Below are 26,237 nucleotides of genomic sequence, written 5' to 3'. Positions count from 1 at the left end.
CTTTGGCAACATAAATGTAGAATTACCCGTAACTACCAACAGAAATGAGTACCGATACCAGTGAATTTTCATTGGAGGTGAAGTCAGCAAATGTGTAGGAATCTTAATCCTGTGCTGCCAATGCCGATGCACTGCATGGGTGGGCATCGTGTCCATGCACTGTGACTACTTAGTGCATTTCATAATTTACATCATTGTGACTGCTACAGATATTAAGATATTTTTTATGTAATGGTGTAATGGTATATTATAGAAATGTGAAGGGCTAGCAGGACCAGAGAGATTAGTGTGAGAATCAATTCATATATCATATCATATCATATATCATATCATATCATATCATATCATATCATATCATATCATATCATATCATATCATATCATATATCACATCACATCATATATCATAGCATTCTCCACTCTTTCCTATTTTCTGCCTTCCTCTTTGCCTCTGCATATGATCCACATATCTTAATGTCGTCTAAATCTGATATCTTTTTCTGTCCCGAACTCTTCTCCCATTCACCATTCCTTCCAGTGCGTCCTTCAGTAGGCAGTTTCTTCTCAGCCAGGACCCAACCATTTCCTTTTTCTCTTTCTGATCAGTTTCAGCATAATTCTTTCTGAGCAGAAAGAGAAAAAGGAATTAGTTGGGTCATTGGCTGAGAAGAAACTGCTGTGTTATGTTTGGAGTTTTTCTTTGGAAGGATAAATGCGATAGCTTTCCGTTGCTTTCCGCACACCACTCTCTCTTTTGCATCTTAAAAGATCCCAGGGGACCCCAGTGTGGAGGTGAGGAGAGTGGATTTGACTAATTGGGCCCTCCAGACTTCATTGAAATTCACTGCAATGGTTAAATATCAGTTCTATCAGAGTTTTTGACTTGATCAGAGACTGAGGAATCCCAATTAACCTTTGCCTAATAAAATAATATAATTATTATTATTGTTTTTGTTGTGGTAATGGTGGTGGTAGTGGTGATGGGACTTTGAATATAATGTACATTAGAAGAAAAGAGCTAGAACAAATGCAGACACAAATTTGTAGGCACTCCTTTGACTTGTACCAGTTATGGTAGTTGCATTGGTATAAATATATGGAATCATTATGGACCTTGCAAATAAGGAGGAAGTTGGAAAAGTGGATTGGAGGCAGTTTGTAATAACTTAAAATAGTTCATTTGGTTTGTTTGACTTTCAGATATCATGCTCAATGGCAGGAGCAAACACCACGGAGAACAGTAGTAGTTTGTGGGACTCTACTGAGCAGGACCGTTTCTTGGTCATGGAGGACAGTGGCATTGACAGTGATCCAAAACATCAACACATGCAGGAAGACGGCAGACTGTTCACAGTGAGCACTTTGTGACTGTTGGTTGATTAACCAGTTACATTGTTACTCAAATTCTTAGTACATGCACCAAATTGAGTTAATTATAAGTTGTTAAACATTTTGAACTAAGGCATTAAACACTTAAATTGCAGTAGAAAGAAATATTACTTACAAATGGCTTTTAAGGAACCCGCAGGTTCATTGCCGCCCTCACATAAGCCCGCCATCGGTCCCTATCCTGTGCAAGTGGAGTGAAAAGTATAGGGAAAAATTTTTTTGTTGAATTTCAAATCAGCAGAGTGTGCAAAAGTTCTGTAGGCCTATTGGTATAGCTGTCATTCATACAAAATCTCAAGTTTCTATCTCAATTCTTTGATGCGCTCCAAGCTCTGTGAAGTATAGAACAAATGTCGAACATCAAACGGTTAAACATTTTTTATATATATTATTTTAATGTACCGAAGTACATATGATATTTCCATGCAGATATTCTGCGTCATCATACGATGTAAGAGTAATGGAACGGAGAAAATTTCTCTCCGGCACCGGGATTTGAACCCGGGTTTTCAGCTCTACGTGCTGATGCTTTATCCACTAAGCCACACCGGATACCACCCCGGCGTCGGACAGAATCGTCTCGGATCCCGGCCAACTAGTCACTCATAACAAGTGCACCTCAGCACATGTGTGGACTTCGGTCCTACGTTCAAAGACTCTATGACGTAGTGCAGAGGGCGGCCGCTAGAGAGAACCCAAGAGTTGGAGCTTAATCTCAGACAATTCTGTCCGACGCCAGGGTGGTATCCGGTGTGGCTTAGTGGATAAAGCATCAGCACATAGAGCTGAAAACCCAGGTTCAAATCCCGGCGCCGGAGAGAAATTTTCTCCGTTCCATTACTCTTACATCATAAACATTTTTTGATTTAATAATCTACAAATTACTATTTCAAAGCATATTTCAAGTCATTGTAAATGTCTGATACGAGGGGGATCCAGGAAATAACGACTGTTTTGTTGTAATAATTAAAAAAAAATATTTATTTGAAAAAACAAAGTCTGTTACATAACTGAAGCTTCCTTTACTTCTCTACATAATCACCACCTACATTTAAACATTTGTCGTATCTGTTCACTAGCTTTAGAATTCCCGTGTTATACTCCTCTGCCGCCAGTTCATTAAGCCAGGTGTTCACTGTCTTCTTCAACTCTTCATCACTTCCAAAACGCATACCACCCAGAAAGTCGTTCAGCTTAGTGAAAAGGTGAAAATCACTAGGAGCAAGGTCTGGACTATAGGGCGGATGATCAAAGATTTCCCAACCGAATTGATCCAGCAATTCTCGAGTTGAAGCAGCAGTGTGCGGGCGGGCGTTGTCGTGAAGAAGCACAACTCCTCTCAAAAGCATTCCTCGCCTCTTGTTTTGGATGGCTCGCCGTAGTTTTCGTAAAGTCTCACAATAACGATTTGCATTGATTGTAGTGCCTTTTGGCATGAAATCCAGCAAAAGAACACCTTTGCGATCCCAGAAGACAGTAGCCATGACTTTTTGTGTTGAGAGAGTCTGTTTGAATTTTCTCGGTTTCTTGGGTGATGAGGGATGATGCCAATGACGTGATTGGCGCTTGGTCTCTGGGGTGTTGTGAGACACCCAGGTCTCATCACCAGTCACAATTTGATCAAGAAAGGCGTCTCCATCTGTGTGATATCGCATCAAGAATGTCAATGCTGAGGCTATTCTCTGAGTTTTATGTTGGTCACTCAGTTGCCGTGGAACCCATCATGCACAGATTTTGTGGTAGCCAAGATGTTGCGACACAATTTCACCAAGCAAAGAACGAGAAATGTCAGGAAAGGCAATATGCAATTCGTCGAGTGATGTGCGCCTGTCTTGCAAGATTCTGTCGTTCACTTTAGTCTTCAGGTCTTCTGTGATGAGTGATGGGCGTCCGGGTCGAGTTTCATCGTGGACATTTGTTCGCCCATTGTTGAACATTTCGCACCATTTTCTCACATTTCTGTCATTCATTACAGTATCACCATACACTTCTTTCAATTGCCGGTAAATTTCTGCAGGTTTCAAATGTCGGGCATTCAAAAATCGAATCACACTCCTCACCTCACAGTCGGCGGGATTATCAATCACGTCGTTCATTTTGAAGTAACACAAAATGCACAATGGCGACTTGTTGCAACCAGTACTCACAACATTATGAGAACACATGTTAAGGAAGCCAATTGACCTTCAAACAAGGAAGGGGAGTCAGCTGCGCGGCGGGTATGTGCGAATGGTTGTTATTTCCTGGATCCCCCTTGTACATACACTTCACTTACAAACACTAATTTAGGTAATTACTACTAAAATACCCACTTAAAAAAAAGAATAAAATTAAAGAATTCTTCAATTTAAATGAAATAATTATTTACTAATGACAGCTCTTGGACAAACGTACATATTACAAATGAGTAAGTGAATATATTACACCATATTTAGTTAGTGATACAAACAATTTGTGTAATGATTTACAACTTATTTTGCAAATTTCAAGGAGTATATTCAGACTTTGTATTAAATGATTTCATTAGCGACCTTGATTGTATTCCTGCAAGAACAAAACCATGTCGCCTGTCTTCTCCACAAACACTTTTGAATGCTTCTGTTACAAAGTGAACATATCTTTCAGTCACTTGAGTATGACATGGAAATTTGGGTATGTCAATGTTCATCTCTTTCGTGAATGAATTATATCTAATATTTCTTCTTCTTCTACAGCTTTGTTACTGGTGGTTCATGTCTCGGTGTTTCTTGCCAGTGAATGAATTCAGTGTAATCCTTTGCTTCAAAATTCACTTCTGGAACATTCTTACACTTGAAGAATTAGGAGAATGTCTTGCTGTTATAACCCTTGCAAGTGCTAGCTGCTGAATGTCTTTTCTCTCATCAGTTATCATTGATAAAAGAATGTTTTCAGAATAAGCAAAGAAGCTATTTCTCTGAATAACGATCAATCAATAATGGCCTTTATTTCCTTAGGTAAATATCGAGACAGATTTGTCAATTTCCAGAGATGACATGAACCTTCTGTTGACTTTGGTTTCATTTTAGTTGAAAACAGACTGGTGCATTTACTTTAATGACATATGTTGCAAGTATTAGTTCCTCAGAAGGTTTTTCTGTACTGATATAGAGTCTCAGTTTCCTGCTTGCTGTAGTCAACCATCTGGAATGCACGACTAGTCCTGGCTTCCGTAGTGACAGGTCTGTGGAACAAACACCAGTTGATACAGCTTGACATACATCATACAAGTATTTCTGGTCTGTACTTAGATCAGATATTACTTCTTCATCTACACTGGTCAAAAAAAGTTAAGCATATTTCCAGTTTACCCAATAATACCTGATATTTATGCTTCTTTTGGTTTTATGTGGCACGTATTATGTTTACCAATTCAAACTCTTTCATTTGTTTTATTCTGCATCACTAGGTAACGTCCAAATCACGGCTAGTAAACAATTCGAGCAAAGTTCAATCAGTGTCTTTTGCTTCATAGCGCTTCATAGTGCAGTACAATGGCTCGGAACACCCTTACAATGGCAGACCGCATCAAAATCATCACTTTGATAGAACAAAACATGAGACAAGTTGATGTTGCTAACATTCTTCATGTGAATCAGAGTATTGTCTCCAGACTGTGGAGAAAGTTCCAGGAAACCCAGTCAATAGCAGATCGACCTCGCGAGGGCCGTCCACGCAAAACAACACCAGGTCAGGACCGGTATGTAAGGTTATCTGCACGTAGGAAACCTATAGCCTCAGCTACAACTCTGCGCCATGACCTGCGCGAAGCCACTGGTGTTGTTGTAAGTAGCCAAACTGTGCGCAATAGACTTCATGACATAGGGTTGTATGCTCGAAGACCACTCAAGACTCCAGCACTCCGTCCACATCACAGGGGTGCTCGTGCAAGATGGGCTAGAGCACATGAGAATTGGACACGAGACCAATGGACCAGAATTTTATTCTCAGACGAAGTGAGAATGGGCCTACACCCTGACAACAACTCTATTCGCGTATGGAGATGAACAGGGGAACGAATTCATCCCTCAATGACCGTGGAACGTCACCAACAGTTTGGTGGTTCAATCTTGTTTTGGGCAGGTGTCATGTTTGGCCGCCGCACACCGCTGGTTTCAATAGAGGGAAACATGACTGCTGCCGTGTATGAGAACAACATCCTCCAACCCATAGTAAGTGGTTTTGCAGAGACTGTAGGAGAAGGGTTCACTCTACAGGACGATAATGCTCGGCCTCATCGTGCTCATAGTGTGCAGCCCTATCTGGTAGAACATGGGATCTGAAGAATGGATTGGCCAGCATGCTCACCGGGTATGAACTGCATAGAGCATGCATGGAGCTTTCTCAGGAGAGCCATTTCCAATCGTCCACATCACCCATTAACGATTCAAGAACTCAGGAATGCTGCCTTGGAAGAATGGGACAATTTGCCTTAGGAGAGCTTAGATGTGTTGGTACTGAGTATGCCCCGTCGCATACAAGAGTGCCTCAGGGTTCGTGGAGAACCAACACGTTATTAAACAGGGTACTGAAAGCACCATTTCCTTTTCTTTGATGATGTACGAATTTCAACTTCCCTTATCTTTTCCGTTGTTTCCAAACAATGCAACTTTTTCATTTCATATTGAGTCCATTGTTAACAAATAGTGTATTTCTACTTTTAAGTTTATTCTGTGGAACCAAGAAACCCAATTATAATTTATCTATTTTATTTTAATTAATAAAAACCGTTATATGCCTAATTATGCTTAACTTTTTTTGACCAGTGTATGTCTGGGAAATTCTCCACCTTTATAGGATTATATTTTACAAGGGGAAGATCTTCACATTTCTTTATTGCTTTCCCAATTGGCCCAGATAGAGACGTTGGGCTTACTGTGTTACCATCCAATCAGTGAAATAAATGTCTTAAGGGCAGCTCATTAGTATGTAGGACATAAATAAACCATTGCAAAGACCGATTTAGTTCCACTTCCAATAACGTATGACTCCACCTTGATCCCAGTGTTTACATTTGTTCCATCACATCCTATTACTTTGAGGTTTTCTAAGGAAATGTTCTGTTTATGTAAAAATGATAACATCTCTTGTAAGATAACTTTTGATTTACCACTTGGAACTGTAATATGACCTATGTATCTTGAATCTGGTTCTTGAACAAGTGTGTAATGATCTTCCAATTGAATAGATGCATGGAACTTGTAATTCTTCTTAATTTGAACTGTTGTGAGGTCTTTTCTTCCATCGAAGTACAACTCATTAAGAGGGCGGGAATTTTCAGCAAATATTTCCATAGCTTCCTGTCTAAACTTCTTTCTTAATCTGCGTATTTTATTACGATCAATGACATTACTTGTCTCACCATCATATACAACACCAGTATCTTGTAAAAGAGCACTAGCAATAGAGGCGGCTGCTCGATCTGAAAGGCCACGTCGATCACATTCCCTTGCCATGTTTGGAAGATGCAATCTCATTTGATTTTTCTTTATTTTGGTTGTTGGTTTCACTCTATTTTTATTTCCTTCCCCATCTTCTAATTCTGAACTGCTTTCAGATGCAATACTTATTGGATATTCTGTTGACACCTCATTGCAATTACTCACACTCAACTCCAGTATCCTTTGTTCCTTCGCCTTTCGTTCCTCTTTTTTCTTAATATGCCGGGTCGTTTTGAAGTCATTACCACCAATTACCATTTTCCTCATGGTTCTCTGGTCAACTATGAACTCTCGCTCATCACTTGGAATCGTCTTGTCTTTTGGACACTTGCATTTTGAAAAGTCTGTGCATTTGCAAAAGGCAATATCAAATAATTATGAATTTGCAGTTTTGCAGTAGTTATCAATTTTACTTATGTAATTGGTATCACTTTCTCTACCTTTGAATGGTTTCAATATGTTCCTGTATTTACTGTGTAATTGAATGATCCTTTCAGCTACACATTTGTGAGAAATGTGAGGAATAAATGCTTTTCTCCACACCTCAACATCTACAGAAACTGTTTCTGCAATATCACTGATGTTTGGTTCTTTTGAATGAATATCAAGTTTCATTTTCCATCTCACTAGTTGATAGTTCCTCAGTACATCAGCACTAGTGGGAAAACATTTTCTGATATTTTTGCTTTAGTGCCAAATATTGGGCATTCTGTTGTGCTTCTTGTACTTGGGATACTCTTACCCCTTTCTAATATCTCGCTATGACTGTGATCCATTTCCTCTTACTTACTTACCTACTGGCTTTTAAGGAACCCGCAGGTTCATTGCCGCCCTCACATAAGCCAGCCATTGGTCCCTATCCTGAGCAAGATTAATTCAGTTTCTATCATCATATCCCACTTCCCTCAAATCCATTTTAATATTATCCTCCCATCTACGTCTCGGCCTCCCCAAAGGTCTTTTTCCCTCTGGGCTCCCAACTAACACACTATATGCATTTCTGGATTTGTCCATACGTGCTACATGCTCTGCCCATCTCAAACGTCTGGATTTAATGTTCCTAATTATGTCAGGTGAAGAATACAGTGCGTGCAGTTCTTTGTTGTGTAACTTTCTCCATTCTCCTGTAACTCCATCCCTCTTAGCCCCAAATATTTTCCTAAGCACCTTATTCTCAAAGACCCTTAACCTATGTTCCTCTCTCAAAGTGAGAGTCCAAGTTTCACAACCATAAACATTTCCTCTATCAAACTAAAAAGGAGATAATAATCAATTAATTAATAAGAATAAAAGAAAAGCTCATTTTTTCTTATTTTTAACTATAAGGAAATTTTCGAAGCCTCTGGGGCGCATCTAAATATTAAAATAAATCCAAAAAATTTCGTACATGATCATTTGACACTAAATTAATTTAAATTCTGAAATTATTTTTTTTATTCCACCCTAATGAGTACTTCCCTTTGTATTCCGTTTATACGCACCTGGTTTCAGCTGTTTCTTCAGTCTTACCAACATAACCTAGCATAACATTACGAAAGTTTCATGCTAGTGTACATTGGAATTTTTTACATTATGTTTTCGTATGTCTTGCATATACGAATCTGTAACAGGTTAGATTAGGTTAGTTTAGGCTTTTGGTATGCCTTGCATATACGAGTCAGTGACAGGTTAGGTTAAGTTACTTTAGGCTGTTTGGTATGGCTTGCATATACTCAAAATTGTCTAAGAATGTGCCCCTTCTTGCTGTTCACTTTCCTTTGCTAATACTATTGTAGAGATTTACCCAAAGGTTACATTATAGTAGGTTAGGTTAGCTTAGAAGACGTCAAGGCCCTCTGTTTAGACAATCTACGAGAAGATTTGGATGACAGTGAAAAATTCCTTATTAATTTAACGATTTTCACTTCCAAAATCAACAATAGTACCTGTGCGCTAGTTTCTCCTATTATTCTTACTGTTTCCACAGGAAAATTTATTTTAGGAATACACTTTGTCAGGCTTAGAGGTTAAGTTATCTTATCATATAGCCAGATCACTTTGCACTGCATTGTTTAAATGTGCTAAGTTGAGGGCTGTTAATCATTGATGGTGATGCTATCATTACAGAAAACAACACTTTGAATTAATAAGAACTTTTAAGAATGCAAAGTTCTTGGACTTTTATTTCATATGCACAGTGAAGAGAAAGAGAAAAAAAATAGTCAGTTTGAAGCAGTTGTAGTTTTATGCCATTCTTTCCTCATATTTTGAAATTGTAAAGTTCTGCTGCTATTATTGTAATAAAACCGTGAAATATTGCCTACACATTTTGTAAATGAATTAATCTGTATAGCCCGAAAATTATCAAAATCTCTCTCATAGGTTAGGACGAAAGGCTGTATACAGGTAGAAAGGTAGATAAAAAACCAAAAACCACAATTTGACATGGGATAAAACCTCTTATATAATTGTGAATAGTTCGTTTGTATAACCTTTTCTTTTTTCTTCTCTGATTTTATATTCCAGCAGTTCCTTTATTCGAAATCTGTTAGGTCAAATGATGATTTGTGTTTAACATGATTTTTTTTTCTTATGGCATAACTTATTTCGCATTGATTTGTTTATTTATTTCTTTTGGTTTATGTTGACACAGATGGTCAGAAGAAAACGTTTTTATCATCAACTACATGCTTCCACTCCTATTAAAGTTCATTGCAAAACTATCATTAATAAAATTAGGTTTTCCAGAAGAACTAAGTGCTGTTGTCATATTTCCTTCCTAATTGCCTCGCCCATTTGCGAATTTGGCCTATTAATTTTGAGGGAGCTTGAATTGATTTTGTATATATTGGCACTTTAAATTATTTCTCAATATTCTTTTGCATTGCTAAATATAAAGTCGCTATATCTTGCCCTTTTACAGAGGTATTATTTGAAAAATAAGTAAATTAACAATATGGTACCCAAACCCAACAAATAAAATTATATGTTCACTTACTGACAGGCTCAGTTGCAATTGTCTTGGTTACTGAGCAAAATCTTTGTCTTCCAATAGTTCTGATCCTCTAACTACTTTGACCCTCCTCAGGCTTCCTGATATTTGAAAGTGCAAAACTCTGAGTGCCATGTTTTCTTGGTGTCTTCTTTTCTAGGATGCTTTTGATTTTTGTAAGGAGATGCTGTGTTTAACTGAAAACTCTTCACTATTCTTCCAGATTTTAGAAAACTCGTCATCAGGCCTTTTCTCTTCTGATGTTTCTCTGATACCTCCTATCAATTCTCTACCACTGCAAGTGTGGCCTTAGCACTTTGCATATGCTTGCTTAACACTTGGGTGTAAAAGATGTTTCCATGAAAAACGAAAAATTGAAAATGAATTAATTAAATGGATTTGAAATTAAAATACCAGATTATTGCCAATTTTTTTAATAAAATTTTAAAATAGATCTACTGAAATATTACAGTAATTATAACTGAGTTTTTGAAATTAAAATACCAGAGTATTGCCAATTTTTTAAAATAAAATTTTAAAATAGGTCTACTGAAATATTACAGTAAATTATAACTGAGCTTTGTACGAGGTGCATAAGAAAAGTTCATGGTCTGATACACAGATGGCATTGAAATTGTGTCAACAATGCTGCCATTTTACGAAAAATCATAATTTTCTGTTGTTTTGTGTAGTTTAATTTTGAAGTCAGTTTGCCAAATGGAAAATATTGAACTTGCTGTCATTAAATATTTTATAAAAAAGGGAATGAGTCTAACAAAAATTAAAGCAGACATGGATGCTAAACTGGAAGAATGTGCTGCATCATTTTCGACTTTGAAAATATGAGCAGCACTATTTAAAAATGATCGAGGGAGTGTGGAAGATGACTCTTGCATTGGACGTCCGATAACAATAATAAGTGAAGAAATAATAGAAAAAACCCATGATATAGTGTTGAATGAGTGTCAATTGAAAGTGCGGAAAATTAGCGAAGTTATACATATCTCAACTGAATGGGTGTGCCACATCTTTGTCAATGTCTTGGGCATGTCTAAGGTCTCTGCAAGGTGGGTTCTACGTTTATTAACACCAGAACAAAAGGACATCTCATGTCATATTTCGAGGGATTGTCTGACTTGATTCGAGAAAAATACTCCCGATTTTTTTAGGTGCTTTGTGACCCCTGATGAAACCTGGATCCACTAGTACATACCAGAGACAAAATAGTAGTCGGAACAATGCAAGCACAGCAATTCTCCTCCTCCAAACCAAGCAAAAGCTGTTCAATCAGCTGAGAAAGTAATGGCGTTCGTGTTCTGGAATTCTAATCTTGATTGACTATCTAGCAAAATGGAGAACAGTAACCGGGGAATATTAAAGTCTCCTGCAAGAACTAGAAGGGGAAATTCGCGAAGAGAGGCTGGGTATGGTGAAGAAGAAAGTGTTGTTTCATCTGACAGTGCACCTGCTCACACGTCTACAATCACTGTTGCTAAACTACATGAACTATGTTGCTGCGTCCCTCTACCCACTAGATCTCGCACCCTCATACTTCTTATTTATCCTAAAGCTCAAAACTCACTTGGGTAGGAAGAAATTTTCGTCAAATGAAGGAGTTACCACAACAGCAGAAAACTTTTCTGCAGACCTCAAGGAATCTGTGTACAAGGAGGGTACAGCAGCATTGCAACACTGGTAGACCAAGTGTGTGAATCTCAGGTGAGATTATGTTGAGAAATAAAGATTGTTTCGGAATAATCCTACTTTAATTTCTGTGTCAGGCTATGAATTTTTCAAACAACCTTTGTATAGTATTAATTCGCCACATATTAGCAATTTATTACATTTATATTTTAATACTTCCGGAATGTCAAACGTGGATTAATTTACCGTAACTCACATAATATAGCTAATATGACAGTAAATAAAACACAACATTCATTGACACAGGGTTACTCAACAATTGGTCAGACTGAACTTAATGTTAATGCTCTAATGTTTGAAATTTAAACTGAAGTTGCAGTTAATACTTAAGCTTAATTGATTATATTGAATTGCAGAATAAATGTAAGAATGTAATAAAGACAGTGGCTAGTATGTGAATTAAGCCTGTCTTGCATTAATAATGGGAAAGGAGCATTATTGCTGGATGTAAGAAAGTTACATTATATACGATTCAGTAAATGTAATAAACGATATAATTATGCAATTGTAAAATAGTAATTTCATAATATGATGATGGTGATGATAATTGTAAAATAGTAAGTTCATAATATGATGATGGTGATGATAACAATAATAATAAAATAATAATAAATAGGTTAAAATAGATAAATATAAAAAAAAACAAGTTTTGGGGAGCTTTTCCCCCAAATCCTCTCTCCCCAAATTTACCTATGGCCTCACTACTTCATTCAGGCTATTATCAGTGGCGATATTTACATTGTGAGTTATTTTAGTGTTTAAGTTGAGATAGATCTCCTAAGTAACCCAATGCCAGGCATGAGAGCGACTCTGTTTAGCTGGCCTCAGCTGTTGTTGCTATGCAATTCCAAGTCAGAGCAGAACTCTCACATTACAGCTATCTTCCCTGGGTTAATATAACAAGAGCCACGGTTTTCTATTCATTCAGTCTGTCAGTACATAATAGTTTATAAGGATATTACATCAATCCATTGTACAGTACAGGCTTTATAACACTCTTATTAATTTTACTAGCCGTACCCGTGCGCTCCGCTGCACCCGTTAGAAATAAATATAAAGTAATTACATAATTAAAATAGGACATTTGATCCATGGAACATTCGTGTTTGATAGAAGGATAAATCGTTTAATATGTTACTTAATTTAAATTGCATCCAAATAATTAAAATGCGATCATTTTGGTCCAGAGACCACTCATTGGTGCAATGACAATTCCTTTAGCATGTTTCTAATTTTTATTACATGCAACCATAGTTTAATGAACATTGACATCATTTAGATTTAATGTGTATACTTCATTTTACTTGTTATAGGTTTCCATTGAATTATGGTAATAACTTAATTTTAACCCTTGTTTTCTACGTATTCAGTAAATGGCGTTTGGCCCACTATGGTTCTGAACCCTTCAAATAACTTAAATTATATTATATAATATTACATTACATATATTATATGTTATATATTATATTATATTACATTACATTACATTACATTACATTATATTATATTATATTATATCAGAAGTTACTGTAATAACATTATAGCATTATGTCCATCTAGAGAAACTACACTTTCCAATGGTGAAATAATAATTAATTATACAAATCGGTTAATTTAGCTTCCGATATTACTTCATACAAACACAGAAACATTCTCTGTAGGCTATCTTTCATGGCTTTCGATTGTTGCTGTCCAACGCCCCTTATAGGCGAAGTCATTTGTTTTTTATTTCATTATACAGCCTTAGATGGCAGTTATTTTAATTTTAAAACTCATTTATCTCATTAAATATCAGTCCTATCAAAATTTTTCAAGGAATAAAACTTATCGCAAATTATTTTTAAAGAAACTTTTGTTATGTAACATTTTTCACAAAAATCAATAATAAGCGAGATATTTCGATTTATTTAATTCAGGCCCCCTTATAACCTCCCTTTTAAATAATGTATTTTGAATGCCATATAGCCTAAAATCTAAGTTACAACGAACTTAATTTATGTTCCAATTTTCATCGAAATCCGTTCAGCCATTATCGCGTGAAAAGGTAACAAACATACAGACAGACATACAAACAAAAATTTCAAAAAAGCTATTTTCGGTTTCAGGGTTGTTAATTATACATGTTAGGACCAATTATTTTTGGAAAATCGAAAATTACCAGAAAAATTTCGCTTACAGATTTATTATTAGTATAGATGAAACAAACTTCGCTGTATGCACACACACAATGCTTAAGAAAATATTTGGAGCTAAGAGGAATGAAGTTACAGGAGAATAGAGAAAGTTACACAACGCAGAACTGGAGCATTGTCTTCTTCACTTGACATAATTAGGATTATTAAATCCAAATGTTTGAGATGGGCAAGGCATGTAGCATGTATTGACGAACTCAGAAATGCGTAATATGGTGTGTTAGTTGAGAGGCCGGAGGGAAAAAGACCTTTGAGGAGACCGAGACGTAGATGGGAGGATAATATGAAAATGGATTTGAGGGAGATGGGATGTGATTATAGAGTGTGGATTAATCTTGCTCAGATAGGGACCGATGACGGACTTCGTGAGGGTTTCAATGAATCTCTGGGTTCCTTAAAAGCCATTTGTAAACAAGTACACACACACACACAGCTTATTTACACAATCTATATGCACAGTGCTTTAACAATTACATAAAGGTATTAATAATATAAACATATGTAATGAAGGATTACAATCAGAATCACAAGAAGGAAATTAATAATAAATACTCTCTTACACTTTTCTTTTGCATGAATGAACTATTGTAATAAAATCGTACTTCTGTCAGTCTGAAATCTGTGAATATTTTCTATTGAAAACTTTTTGAAGTTCAATAACTAAAATAACTGTGTGTTGTTTTCCGAGACATATGAGGTCGTTTCATTTGCAGAAGCTGTTCAATGTTTGGAACAAATGAATTAGCCATGTTAAATCTCAAAATATAATATAGGCGAGTGATGTACAGTAAGCATGAGTGACAGTGCTCGGGATTATTGCTCTTTAAAGTAAACAACACTCATTTCTCAGAATCATGTAACTGGTGTAACCAGAAGTGCATATACAGTGTGTCCAGCTTGAACATATAATAAAACAAGTAATTTTTGTAATAGGCCTAAATTATTTATTAGCTACTTGAAAATTAATGAAGATATATCCATGCAGTTTTTTTTTTGCATAAACAGTACCGTAACTCAAAATGTTTTTTTACACAAAAGTTTGTACAGAACCTCGATATAAGCATCTTCATTGGCGAGATAGATGTCCAACCTATAGCCTACACATGTCTTGGCATAACATTTTTAACAGTCTTGCGATGGTGTAGATCTGGAAGTTCACGTACTGGTGTCTGGTAAGTTGAGTCGTGACAAAACTCGCATAAAAAGTGAAGTGGAATTAGGTTCGGTAATCTAGGTGGCCAAATGCTTGGGTGAGCACTGCTCCCAATCCAGCATTCAGGAAAATTATGGTCCAGAAAATTCCTCACTTCATTCGCATAATGGTATGGTGTACTGTCATATTGAAATGCTCTGTGGAAGCTGAGGCATAGCATACAACAGTAGTATGTCCAGGTAGTTCATTGCATTCATAGTTTTTTTCAGTGAAGAAGAATGGGCCTATGAACCTTTCATAAGTGCGCACCACATATTCACTTCGGGAGAATCATGTTTGTACAGACTCACTACGTTGGGATTCTGTGCAGTTGTACTTGTGCACCTTCCCTTACATGCGGAATGTTGCCTTGTTTGAGAGGCACACTCCATCAAAGAATGTGTCTTTTTCTTAAATTTCTGTTAAGTCTCTCCAACATGGTTGTTCTCAAGTTTGATTTCGTGACATAATTGAGAACATGGGTGAACTAATGACATAAGTAAGAAAATAAGATTGTGAGAAAATTGCAGTCAAAATTTTAGAAACTGTCGTTTGCCATTGTTTCTAAAACTTTGATTGCGATTTTCTCAAAACCTTATTTTCTTATTTAAGTCATTCATCCATACCCTGAATTGCAGTTTTATAGTCTTGTAGTCTCTTACAGATGACATCGTGTGAAACGAGGTATACCTTACTCTCTGTTGACTTGTCTGATTATTTTTTTGTGACTGTTGGAAAATTCTACTAATGTTCTCCACAGCTTCATCTGAAACTTTGCGCTTGCCTTGCTTGTCCAAATTGGATAGCACTCTTCCTATGTATTGGAGTTGTCTGCCCCATTTCATAGTCGACATGCAAGTGGGTATATTGTCATTTGGCCTCAATTGATACGTCGAAAATGACGTATTATTTCACAGACTTGTGCTCTATTAGGTTTTGCACACAGTGCGCCTTCTATTGTGGAGTCAACATCGATACTGGTGCTGCAACTGTAATCTGTCGTGGCCTATGCAATTACATGCATGGTCTAAGTATTATGATTAGGGCCCAGAAGTTCATGCCCTAAAAAGTTACTAAATATGCATGCAAATATGCCCTTGAACATTACAAAATATGCCAATAAATACGCACTAATAAATGAAGAGAAATTACGTTCTTGTAACAGTATAAACTTTTATCATTCCTTAAAGGGTGAAGTAAGGTGGTTTCAGGGTTTCGTTGTCTAAAATCAGCATGCAAGAAACTGCTTCTATTGTTCCTGAAGATATTTTTGAATCTTGGAAACTTTTTTCCACATCACATAAAGTTACTGGGACATATTAAAATGATGTTAATTGTGTCACAGAGATAAATCTTTTGGTGTGGTGGAGGATTTTCCTTCGAGAATGTCTCGAATATCGCTCAACTGTTGATATCCAGAATTTAAAAAAAATGTTAGTTACTTTTTCATTTACTTCTTGCCTTATACTGCTAAGAACAGAATTCGGATTCGATTCATTTCTTAAAAAGAGGCTAGGGACATATGTGATAGGGTGCCAACAGTTCCTAGTGTGAAGTGACTTGTTTTGTTAAACCAGAAGAATGAGCAGATATAAATACAAGATTCCCTTTTAACAAATTGTTTGCCAGTATATTTTGAGCTGTCTCAAAAGATGCAGCATTACTTGAGTCAAACGAATTAACCACCTCTTTAATTGCTTGTAGTTGCTGAGCATAATGTAAGGCTGCATCAAGTCATATTCTGCATCAGGTTAATACTAGTGCAAGTGGAAGAGGAATATTAGGTGCTATTGATCTGAATAACTGAAATTATCGATTGGCACATAACAAACATTTTCTTTTTGGAGTAATGCAAGTCAACAACATAAAAGGTCTTGTTTGAGTATTCGCATTTCATCACAGTAATTCACACATTCTATCTTCCACGCAGCTCCCTGTTTTTTTGCACTCAAGAGAGAAAAACCTTGTAAATCTTATAGACATGCTGTATAGGCCATAAAAATATTGAAAATATTATGCATTTATAAAAATGACAAAAATTCAACATAAAACCATCCTTAATAAACTCAGAAATTGATAGTTTGGATAGAAAAAAATTATGATTTATTTAACGATGCTTGCAACTGCAGAGGTTATATCAGTGTCGCCGGAATTTTGTCCCACAGGAGTTTTCACATGCCAGTAAATCTACTGACATGAGCTTGTCGCATTTAAACACACTTAAATGCCATTGACCTCGGCCAGGATCGAACCCGCAACCTTGAGCATAGGTCAGCGCTATACCAACTATGCTACAATTTATTCAGTCACCAAGGCAAATGGCTGCGAGGATTGGTTTTGATCTAATAAAAGTGCCACTTCCGTCTCTGGTCGGGACTGAGTTGCATGTATTAGCTCTAGAATTACCACAGTTATCCAAGTAACTGTCCACCATCTAAGGAACCATAACTGATTTAATGATCCATTCGCAGTTTCACCTTAATGCGACTTGCACTGAGACATGCATGGCTTAATCTTTGAGACAATCCTCCAGGAAAAAGTATGCAAATGCGAGAACTTCTGGGCCCTAATTACGACACTCTGCTAGCTATGCAAACAAAACATTTTGAGTTACTATTTATGTAGGAAAAACTACATGAAAATATGTTCATTAATTTTCAAGTAATTCATTTTTGTTTTATTATATGTTCAAGCTGGACAAACTGTAAGTTTTACATTTTTATCAATATTGGTGGTTTCACTTGCATTTGTGATTTATCAAGCCTGTGTTGGAAAGTAATAAAATAACAGATTTAAAATGAGATGGTACAGATGTCTTTGCCACATAACAGGGGTTTTCCTCCTCCCCCAGCGCCCTAAGATATTTGCCAAGAGGTTCTGAAATAATGTGTGCAAGTGAGAGAGTACATATTTCTTTCTGTTTCTAAGAATCCTGTGCCAACATAAATCAGCTGGATTTTAGACATGCTTCTTGTTCTAAGGTGTACTATTACTGTTATGAGGTAAAATCTGCATTATCAGGTTTATTTACTCATACTTTGAGTAGGCCTATTGAGAAACTAAACGGATATATCATAAGTAACACAAATTGCCAGTATTTAGATTTTATTACTATTATACTATATAGGGAATATTTCAAAAGTATCTTCTTCAGGCCAAATTTTCGAAACCCGTGTCCGTATTGCTGTGTGTATTGTGTTCAAGAAGGATTATTTATTCATATTGACTGCAGTGTTTGTTTAGAATGCACAGTATATTTTATTACTTAACTGGTTATTGCATACCATTAGGTGAAGATAAGATATGGAATGTTGACTTTCCATGCTGGATACATGGTTCAAGTCCTGGTAAGTCCAAGAGTAGTTATTGATGGCAAAAATGCAGTGAAAAATTTTTTCTAGATACTTCCATTTATTCTACTATCCTTCCATCAATTACCCATCATCACATTATCATTACTACTTCATGAGAATGTACCTGGCCTTGAAAACTAGGACTCAGTATTTTACAACACAGTAAGAGCTTCATATCCGTCTTGAACTCAAAACGAATTAAAAACAAAAAAGATTATCTTTGTCCCTTAAGAATGATTTCATAGTTATTTCAATACAATACTATGTAATAAATGCGAAGGTTTTTCTTACTAATACTGTTTCTTTTGCTAATATGTTATTTCTGTTGCTGTGTAAATTTGTCATTAAAATTGTATACTGTCTTCAGTAATAGGATTAGTTTCATATAAGGAAATGTAGATAATTGCGTGGATGAACTGCATAATATTTTAATATGTGATCGTGATCAGCATGGCATGGGATGCGGGGCACATGCATGGAACAGTAACTTCTAACAAGTTGTTTTCTTGTAGGCGAGTGACAGCTCGTGCAGCAGTACAACAGTAGCCTCTCCTCAGAAGACTAATGTCAAACAGCTGCACAGAAAGCTTGGTATGGTTTTTGCATGTCTCTAACTGTAAATGTCATCATGCTCTTTTCCTGTGCCTGTAACTGTTACTAAGTAGGCTATTTTTGTGTGATAATGAGCTTATGCATGCACGCTTTGCTTAGCTGAATAATTCAGTACAATTATGGATGCCTAAGTACAGTCAATTCCGGATATAGTGAACCTCTGTGGACTTGCATTTTTCATTCACTATATCCGAGGTTCACTAAATCTGAAGTGTCTCTCCCCTAACCTTAAATAACAGGAATGAATGAAATTGTGAACAAGAAAATAAAATATCATACAGTAATAAAAATATTTCATTTTGTGGAATGGATTATACTGTATACTGTTACTCACAGGTGATTTACTTGAACTATGCTGTCGACTCACGTCCGCTTGCGAAAGACCACATTCAATGTTACTTACGATATTCGCCTTATATTCCAAAGAAAACACTTTATGCTTCGACATTTTTATACAGTACATTCACTATTCGAACGCTAGAAACAGACTGATAAAGTAGAAATGGCAAACACTGTTATGGTGTGACTGCGTACTCAGCCTTGGAATTTCCCAGATCACTTAATGGAAACTGGCAGGGGGTTGATGGAGTTTGAAAGCCATCGGAGTCTTACTTTCATTTATGCTCTGGACATAATGTCCGTCCCCTTTTAATAAAAGAAGGCAATTTCATTTTCCGTTGTTTCAATGTTATCCGTCATAATGGAAATGTTTGTGAGAACAAAAGGCAACCCTTTAACGGTGGAGGATTAGAACAGTAGAGTAGTGTGTCTGAGAACAGAATGACAACCCTTCGACAGTGGAGTGAGGCAAGGTCGTCAACCATTGTCTGGATTTACAGTACAGCTCATTGTCTAGGAATCACTAATCCTACCTTTGTCCTTTGAGTGAAGGAGTAAGAAACTTAGAATATCATTCTCAAAACATTCTTTCAGTTTTATACAAGAAGGTCTGACTTCGAATAAGAATTTGTCATGTTAGAACTCTTGTAACTTCAATTTTTAAGGTTCACTATAACCGAAGCGAGAGTTCACTATAAACAGAAATATTAATGTACTTTTTAATGTATGTGAGTCAGGACCAACGATTTAGGTTCACTATAGCTGATTGTTCATTATAACCGAGTTCACTATATTCAGTGTTGACTGTATAAGGACCTGTCCTAGGCCCAGCCCTATAGAAATCAAGTCAAAGCGAAGTCAGTATAATGTAACAAATGTAACCTGTTTGGACTCACACTTGAACCAGTATTAGCAGCCTTTGATCTTCAGCAGATAATTTTAAGTGCTCTTATTTGCATGATAATAAACTTGAACAGATGATGTGTAAAATTTTTTGTGATTCTGCTGTGCGATTCTGAAGTAGTTGAGATGGTGAGGAGAAATGGGAATCAATCATAAACAGGAAGACATAGGGAGGGCAGATTCTGGAAGTATTGCTGTTGGTACAATGATGGTTTATTAGTTGGAAATGTGTTCACTGTACTTTTAATCCTGATGTCAACAAAGCAAATTGTATTTATCTGCAAGCAACAGCTGTGATTGAAGTAGTAATGTGGGATACGAATACTACTTTCAAATGCAGTGTGGCTAGATACAAGCACTGCATCATTAAAATGGCCCACAAGTAAAATAAATCTGATGACTGAAAGGTTAATAGTATTATGCAATGACTAATAAGTCTAAATTAATTAAGTTAACATTAATTACATTAACGACCACTGTCAGATATCAGATTCACTACACACTTTTCAAAGCTTTTCCTAGTTTCTGTTTTAATTAATGAATTTTTTACTGAAGGACTAGCTACTGTTTTTGTCATATTATTCAATGTCATTCAGAAAAATTAACTTCTGATTGCACAAAACACTGACCCACAAATATTTAATTCTTAAGCTAAAAGAACATGGGTGTATTAGGGATATCACATTGCTAGTTTGGAAGTGTTAGAAAATGTTGAAAAATGACACGTACTTACAAATGGCTTTTCAGGAACCCGCAAGTTCATTTCTGCCCTCACATAAGCCCGCCATCAGTCCCTATCCTGTGCAACATTAATCCACTCTCTATCATCATATCCCACCTCCCTCAAATCCATTTTATTATCATCCTCCCATCTACGTCTCGGCCTCCCCAAAGGCCTTTTTCCCTCCGGTCTCCCAACTAACACTCTATATGCATTTCTGGATTCGCCCATACATGCTACATGCCCTGCCCATCTCAAACGTCTGGATTTAATGTTCCTAATTATGTTAGGTGAAGAAAACATTGTGTGCAGTTCTGCATTCTCCATTCTCCTGCAACTTCATCCCTCTTAGCCCCAAATATTTTCCTAAGAACCTTATTCTTAAACACCCTTAATCTCTGTTCCTCTCTGGAAGTGAGAGTCCAAGTTTCACAACCATACAGAAAAACCAGTAATATAACTGTTTTATAAATTCTAACTTTCAGAGTTTTTGACAGCAGACTAGATGACAAAAGCTTCTCAACCAAATAATAACAGGCATTTCCCATATTAATTCTGCCTTTAATTTCCTCCCAAGTGCCATTTATATTTGTTACTGTTGCTTCAGTTGAATTTTTCAACCTCTTCGAAGGATTAATCTCCAATAATTATGTTTCCATTTCATAGAATATTCTGGTCACGAGCCATAATCATATACTTTGTCTTTTTGGGATTTACTTTCTAACTTATCGTTTTACTTGCTTCAAGTAAAATTCCCGCGTTTTCCCTAATAGTTTGTGAATTTTCTCCTAACATTCACGTCATCCACATAGACAAGAAGCTGATGTAACTCGTTCAATTCCAAACCCTGTCTGTTACCCTGAACTTTCCTAATGGCATATTCTAGAGCGAAGTTAAAAAGTAAAAGTGATAGTGCATCTCCTTGCTTTAGCCCACAGTGATTTGGAAATCACTGAGACACATTTTAATTAATCAAACTAGTTTCTTGGGAATACCAAATCCAATAAAAATATTGTATAAAACTTCTGTCTTAACTGAGTTATATGCCTTTTTGAAATCTATGAGTAACTGATGTACTGTACCCTTATACTCACATTTTTTCTCCAATATGTGTCGAATACAAAAAAACCTGATCAATAGTCGATCTATTATGCCTAAAACAACACTGATGATCCCCAATAATTTCATCTACAGAGTTAATCTTCTCAAAAGAATGTTAGACAAAATTTTGTACGACATCAACAAAAGTGATATTCCTCGAAAGTTACCACAGTTAGTCTTGTTCCCCTTCTTAAAAATAGGTACAATTATGGACTCCTTCCATTGTCCTGGTGCAATTTCATTTTCTCATATAGCAAGTACAAGTTTATAAATTTTGCTAGGTAATGCGCTTCCACCCTCTTGTATTAATTCTGCTGGATTTTTATCGATACCTGGAGACTTGTACTTTTTCAGATTTTCTATCGCAATTTCGACTTCTGAAAGTGTGGGTTCGGGTCTAAATGGCTCAGCAGTTCGTATTTGAATTTTGTCCCGATCATTTCTATTTGGCCTATTGCCCAAAATAGTTTTTCCATCTGTTCAGGATTGAATGAGAGTCTGCAAGCAAGTCACCATTCTCATCCTGGATCACGTTTACCCTTGGCTGATATCTGTTCTTAAATTCCTTTATACCCTTATATAAATCTCGAATGTTTTTATTCTTACTATTTGTTTCTACCTCATTCAGTTTTTCCTTCAAGTAACCTCTCTTTTTATTCCTAAGTGTACGACTTGCTTTCCGTCTTTCATTGAAATAATTATCTCTATTCTCCTCAATTGGATCCTGTAAGAATTTCAATTTTGCCTGTTTCCTTCTTTCTACTACCATGCAATAATCTTCATCAAACCACGGTTTCTTTTTTTTTTAGTTTCATAATAACCTATGCTCTGCTCAGTGCAATTTTGATACTATCTCTGATATTTTCTCATATGCTATTAACATTAAGATGAGAAACGATAGCGTCATTTATTCCTGACTATGGATAATAGTTATTTAGCTGCAGTGATATATGAAAAGGTATGAGAGGTCACAGCTTCTATCTGTTGCGACATTCATTGGAACAAGATTGCATAAGTAAAATATATTTATCTGTAGAAATAAACAAGGAAATGGATAAATACTTGAACGAAAATAATATCATTTTATGGAATTATACTTTTTTGCACCATGTTGGCAAATTTTTACAGAAATCACTGTACCAATAACAAGGGAGTAGGTAAACTTGCCTTTATTTATGTCAGGATTAAAAATACAGTTAACAGACTGTAACATGTTGAATGACACTACCATAGTTTCTGTGGTAGGAGAAATAGGAGTGTCAGTGAGGGTAATAGAGCTATGCCTAGAAAGTTTGCTCTGAAGGTTCAGTGTGGTGAAGAGCATATCAAAAGACAGGAGGAAGGACACAGGTCCTTCTCCTATCGACTCTCAGTCAGAACATAAATAATTCTCTATGCCTGACTGCAGAGGGCAGCATAATTTCTATTCTTAACTTTCAGATATAATCTTCATGATTTGCAATGGCTGACGACAAAAGTGTAACACTCCTGTTATCGACCTTTAGTCAGAATCTTAATGATTTGTTGTGGTCAACCACAAGAGGGTTAGGAACTCTTACTATCGACCCTCAGAGCGTAATTGCTCGTGATGGCTGACCACAAAAGGGATAAAACACAGTTGAAGCAAAGACTTGGACAAACTGGGTTAGTTTATTGAAGGAATGGAGTTCGGGTACTGGAAATGCTTGAATTAGCTAAAAATTTGAATATAGTTGTAGAGTTACGTGTGGGAAGTGCCTGAATATTTTCTTGAGAGTTTGAAGTAGATGAGAGGTTTGGTGACAGGCCAAGAGTGAGGTCAAGTTTGACAAAGAAGAACTTGTTTTCTCTTAAAAAATTGGTTTGACTTCAAGCTTGTTTGGAGTCAGAAAGAATTATCTGGACTGGTGACTGGGAACACAGGAATATGGCGACAAAGCCTGGTTTTATAGTCTCGGAATTTGGCCTGAGGACAGTGCTGCTGTAGCATAGAAATTTCGAGAAGCTTGGTTGAGAGACAGGAGTAGAAGGTGGAGCTACACATGTGAGATAGAGGGGAGAAGAAGCTAGCTGGCATGTACCTTTAAGATGGCACAGCATTATCTTATTGCATAATGCATGTCCACACATTTTGAATATCATCCAGAAAACCCTGCAGCAAATGCATTGGGATATTTTACAACATTCACCGCTGTAACTGCCAAGCTTTAAATATTTCTTGGAGGAACATTGGAAATGTTGAGTAATTAGGTAAATTGCTGGCTTTGTAAATGTTCATGACTTCGTTTTTAGAGTGTTGAAGTGGTATTCCATATTTATTCGATTGTAAGGAACAACTCTTTTGGTAAAATCGTGCCACATTCAAAACTGTTATAGGCTATTTGATAGTATATTATGCTTTGAGGGTCTCTTTTGAAATGCATAGGAACAATGGGTTTAAGGAAAGATTTTCAGTGGTTGTACAAAGCAATAAGGCAGGGCAAGTGTGGCAATCGAGTGTAGAACACGACACATTAGATTGTATTTGAAAAAGTGAAGACTGTGCAAAATGGATAACTAAGTAGTAATTAATATCTTAGTGCTGAAAGTTCTCATCCTGCAGAAATTTAATGTGTGAAACTATTCTTAATTTGTATGTTGTGATCAAGAACAAAAGAGCAAGAAAACTAGGAAGAGGGATTATCTTTTTGCATAATGCATGTCCACACATTTTGATTACTATCCAGAAAATCCTGCAGCAAATGTACTGGGATTTTTTCTCCCTACTCATCAGATCTCACACCCTTAGACTTCTTTCTTTTCCCAAAGCTCAAAACTTACTTTACTGGGAAGAAATTTTCGTCAAGTGAAGAGGTTGCCACAGCAGCAGAAGGTTTTTTAGCAGATCTCAAGGAATCTGTGTACAAGGAGGGTACAGCAGTATTGCAGCACTGGTGGAACAAGTGTGTGAATGTCAGGGAGATTATGTTGAGAAATAGATTGTTTCAGATAATCCTAGTTTAATTTCTGTGACAGGCTATAACTTTTCAAACAATCCTCGTACAAAACAAGTCAGTAGACCTAAATCATGATGCTTGTAATTACTATCATGCCTTAGACTAGTAATACAGTATGAGTACTGGTTAAAGTCCTTGTGAGGGAAGATATTTTCTTATGAAATTTTGGCCAGTGGGACTGATGCCTATCCAGCATCATGATGAATTTGGGAAACTACTGTGAGTAGCAAAATTTGGTTATGAAAGCTAGCTATAATGGCTGGGGAATCATCATGCTGACCACATGTTACTTGTGTACTGGTTGGATAGTAGTTCACCTCTGCTGAAGCATGTGGACGAGAGGACAACAGTTGGGTGTTGAGCCTTGACCTATTATAGGCTGTTACACAATAGGTTTATACTGATTTTACAAGTATGCAGATCTCTGTATTAATTTTTTTCCTACAAGTAATAATGCAATGTCTTGGATACCGGTATGAAAAATTCTACTATAATTATGCTCAAAGCAGTCAATTTAATGCAGATTATGAAAGTGTGACATTTATTGTTCAAATTTAAAACTCAAACTTAAAAATCGTATGAATGATTTTGATGTAGTCTTGTAAGAGAGTATTCAATTTTGTTAAGCATTTGGTTAAAGTACTGTTTTCTTCTGTAATTAATGACGTCTGAACGTAGTATGTAGGTTATTCGTATAATGCCGCAAAAAAAAATGTAGGGATAAACAATGCTACCATAAAGATCTATCCTTAAACTATTATTTTATTATTTCTGATATTAAAAATAAAATTGAGATGATAAACAGAAAAATATTAACCTCCTTAAACTTCATTGTTTTATTTTTGTATGTTTGCAGTACTTTTCGTAATATTTGTTTTAAAATTTGATTGTAATGGTGATTTTGGTATAAATAAAATTAACACTGCAACATTTGATTTGGTAGTTACCGAAATAAAAAGTGATCCACATTAAAATAAGTTTGGGGAACACTAACCAACGAGTACAAAATGAAATTAAATTAATGGATGAAATTGTACTGTCACATGCACCGCAGTACATAAGAACACTTACCTTTCCATGGGCCAAGGAATAGATCACTGTTGGTTAAACATTTAGATTGGAGTGTTGGTGTTGGCTGTCTATATCAGAGACCCAGGTCCAAATTTCAGTGATGCCAAGTGGAATTTGTGGAAGACAAAAGCATGTCAAGGACAGGTTTCAAATGATACTCTCATTTCCCTGTTGCCATTGCTTGTCTTAGCTTGGCATTACGAGGGCTGGGTCCAGGATGGGTCCATATACTTGGGCATGCTTTGGTCTATTGTGT

General features: G+C 36.3%; 1 protein-coding gene across 7 annotated transcripts in view; it reads left to right on the top strand.

The window, feature by feature from the left end:
• The window catches only part of LOC138696226 (protein FAM219A), a 251,442-nt gene that overhangs the window by 211,275 nt on the left and 13,930 nt on the right, over window positions 1–26,237 (top strand). For 6 of the 7 annotated variants that reach the window (XM_069820893.1, XM_069820894.1, XM_069820892.1 and 3 more), the window contains 2 exons: window positions 1,200–1,352; window positions 18,772–18,850. In XM_069820893.1, the coding sequence (XP_069676994.1) occupies window positions 1,200–1,352; window positions 18,772–18,850 (232 nt within the window). Of the gene's footprint in view, window positions 1–1,174; window positions 1,353–18,771; window positions 18,851–26,237 lie in introns of all 7 variants that reach the window. The other variant, XM_069820897.1, reaches the window with a different exon arrangement.

This window comes from Periplaneta americana, chromosome 3 (genome assembly GCF_040183065.1).
Source record: "Periplaneta americana isolate PAMFEO1 chromosome 3, P.americana_PAMFEO1_priV1, whole genome shotgun sequence".
In the NCBI taxonomy this organism is placed as follows: Eukaryota; Metazoa; Arthropoda; class Insecta; order Blattodea; family Blattidae; genus Periplaneta; species Periplaneta americana.
The sequence above is the reverse complement of the archived record's forward strand: the minus strand, read 5'-3'. Positions and strand labels throughout refer to the sequence as shown.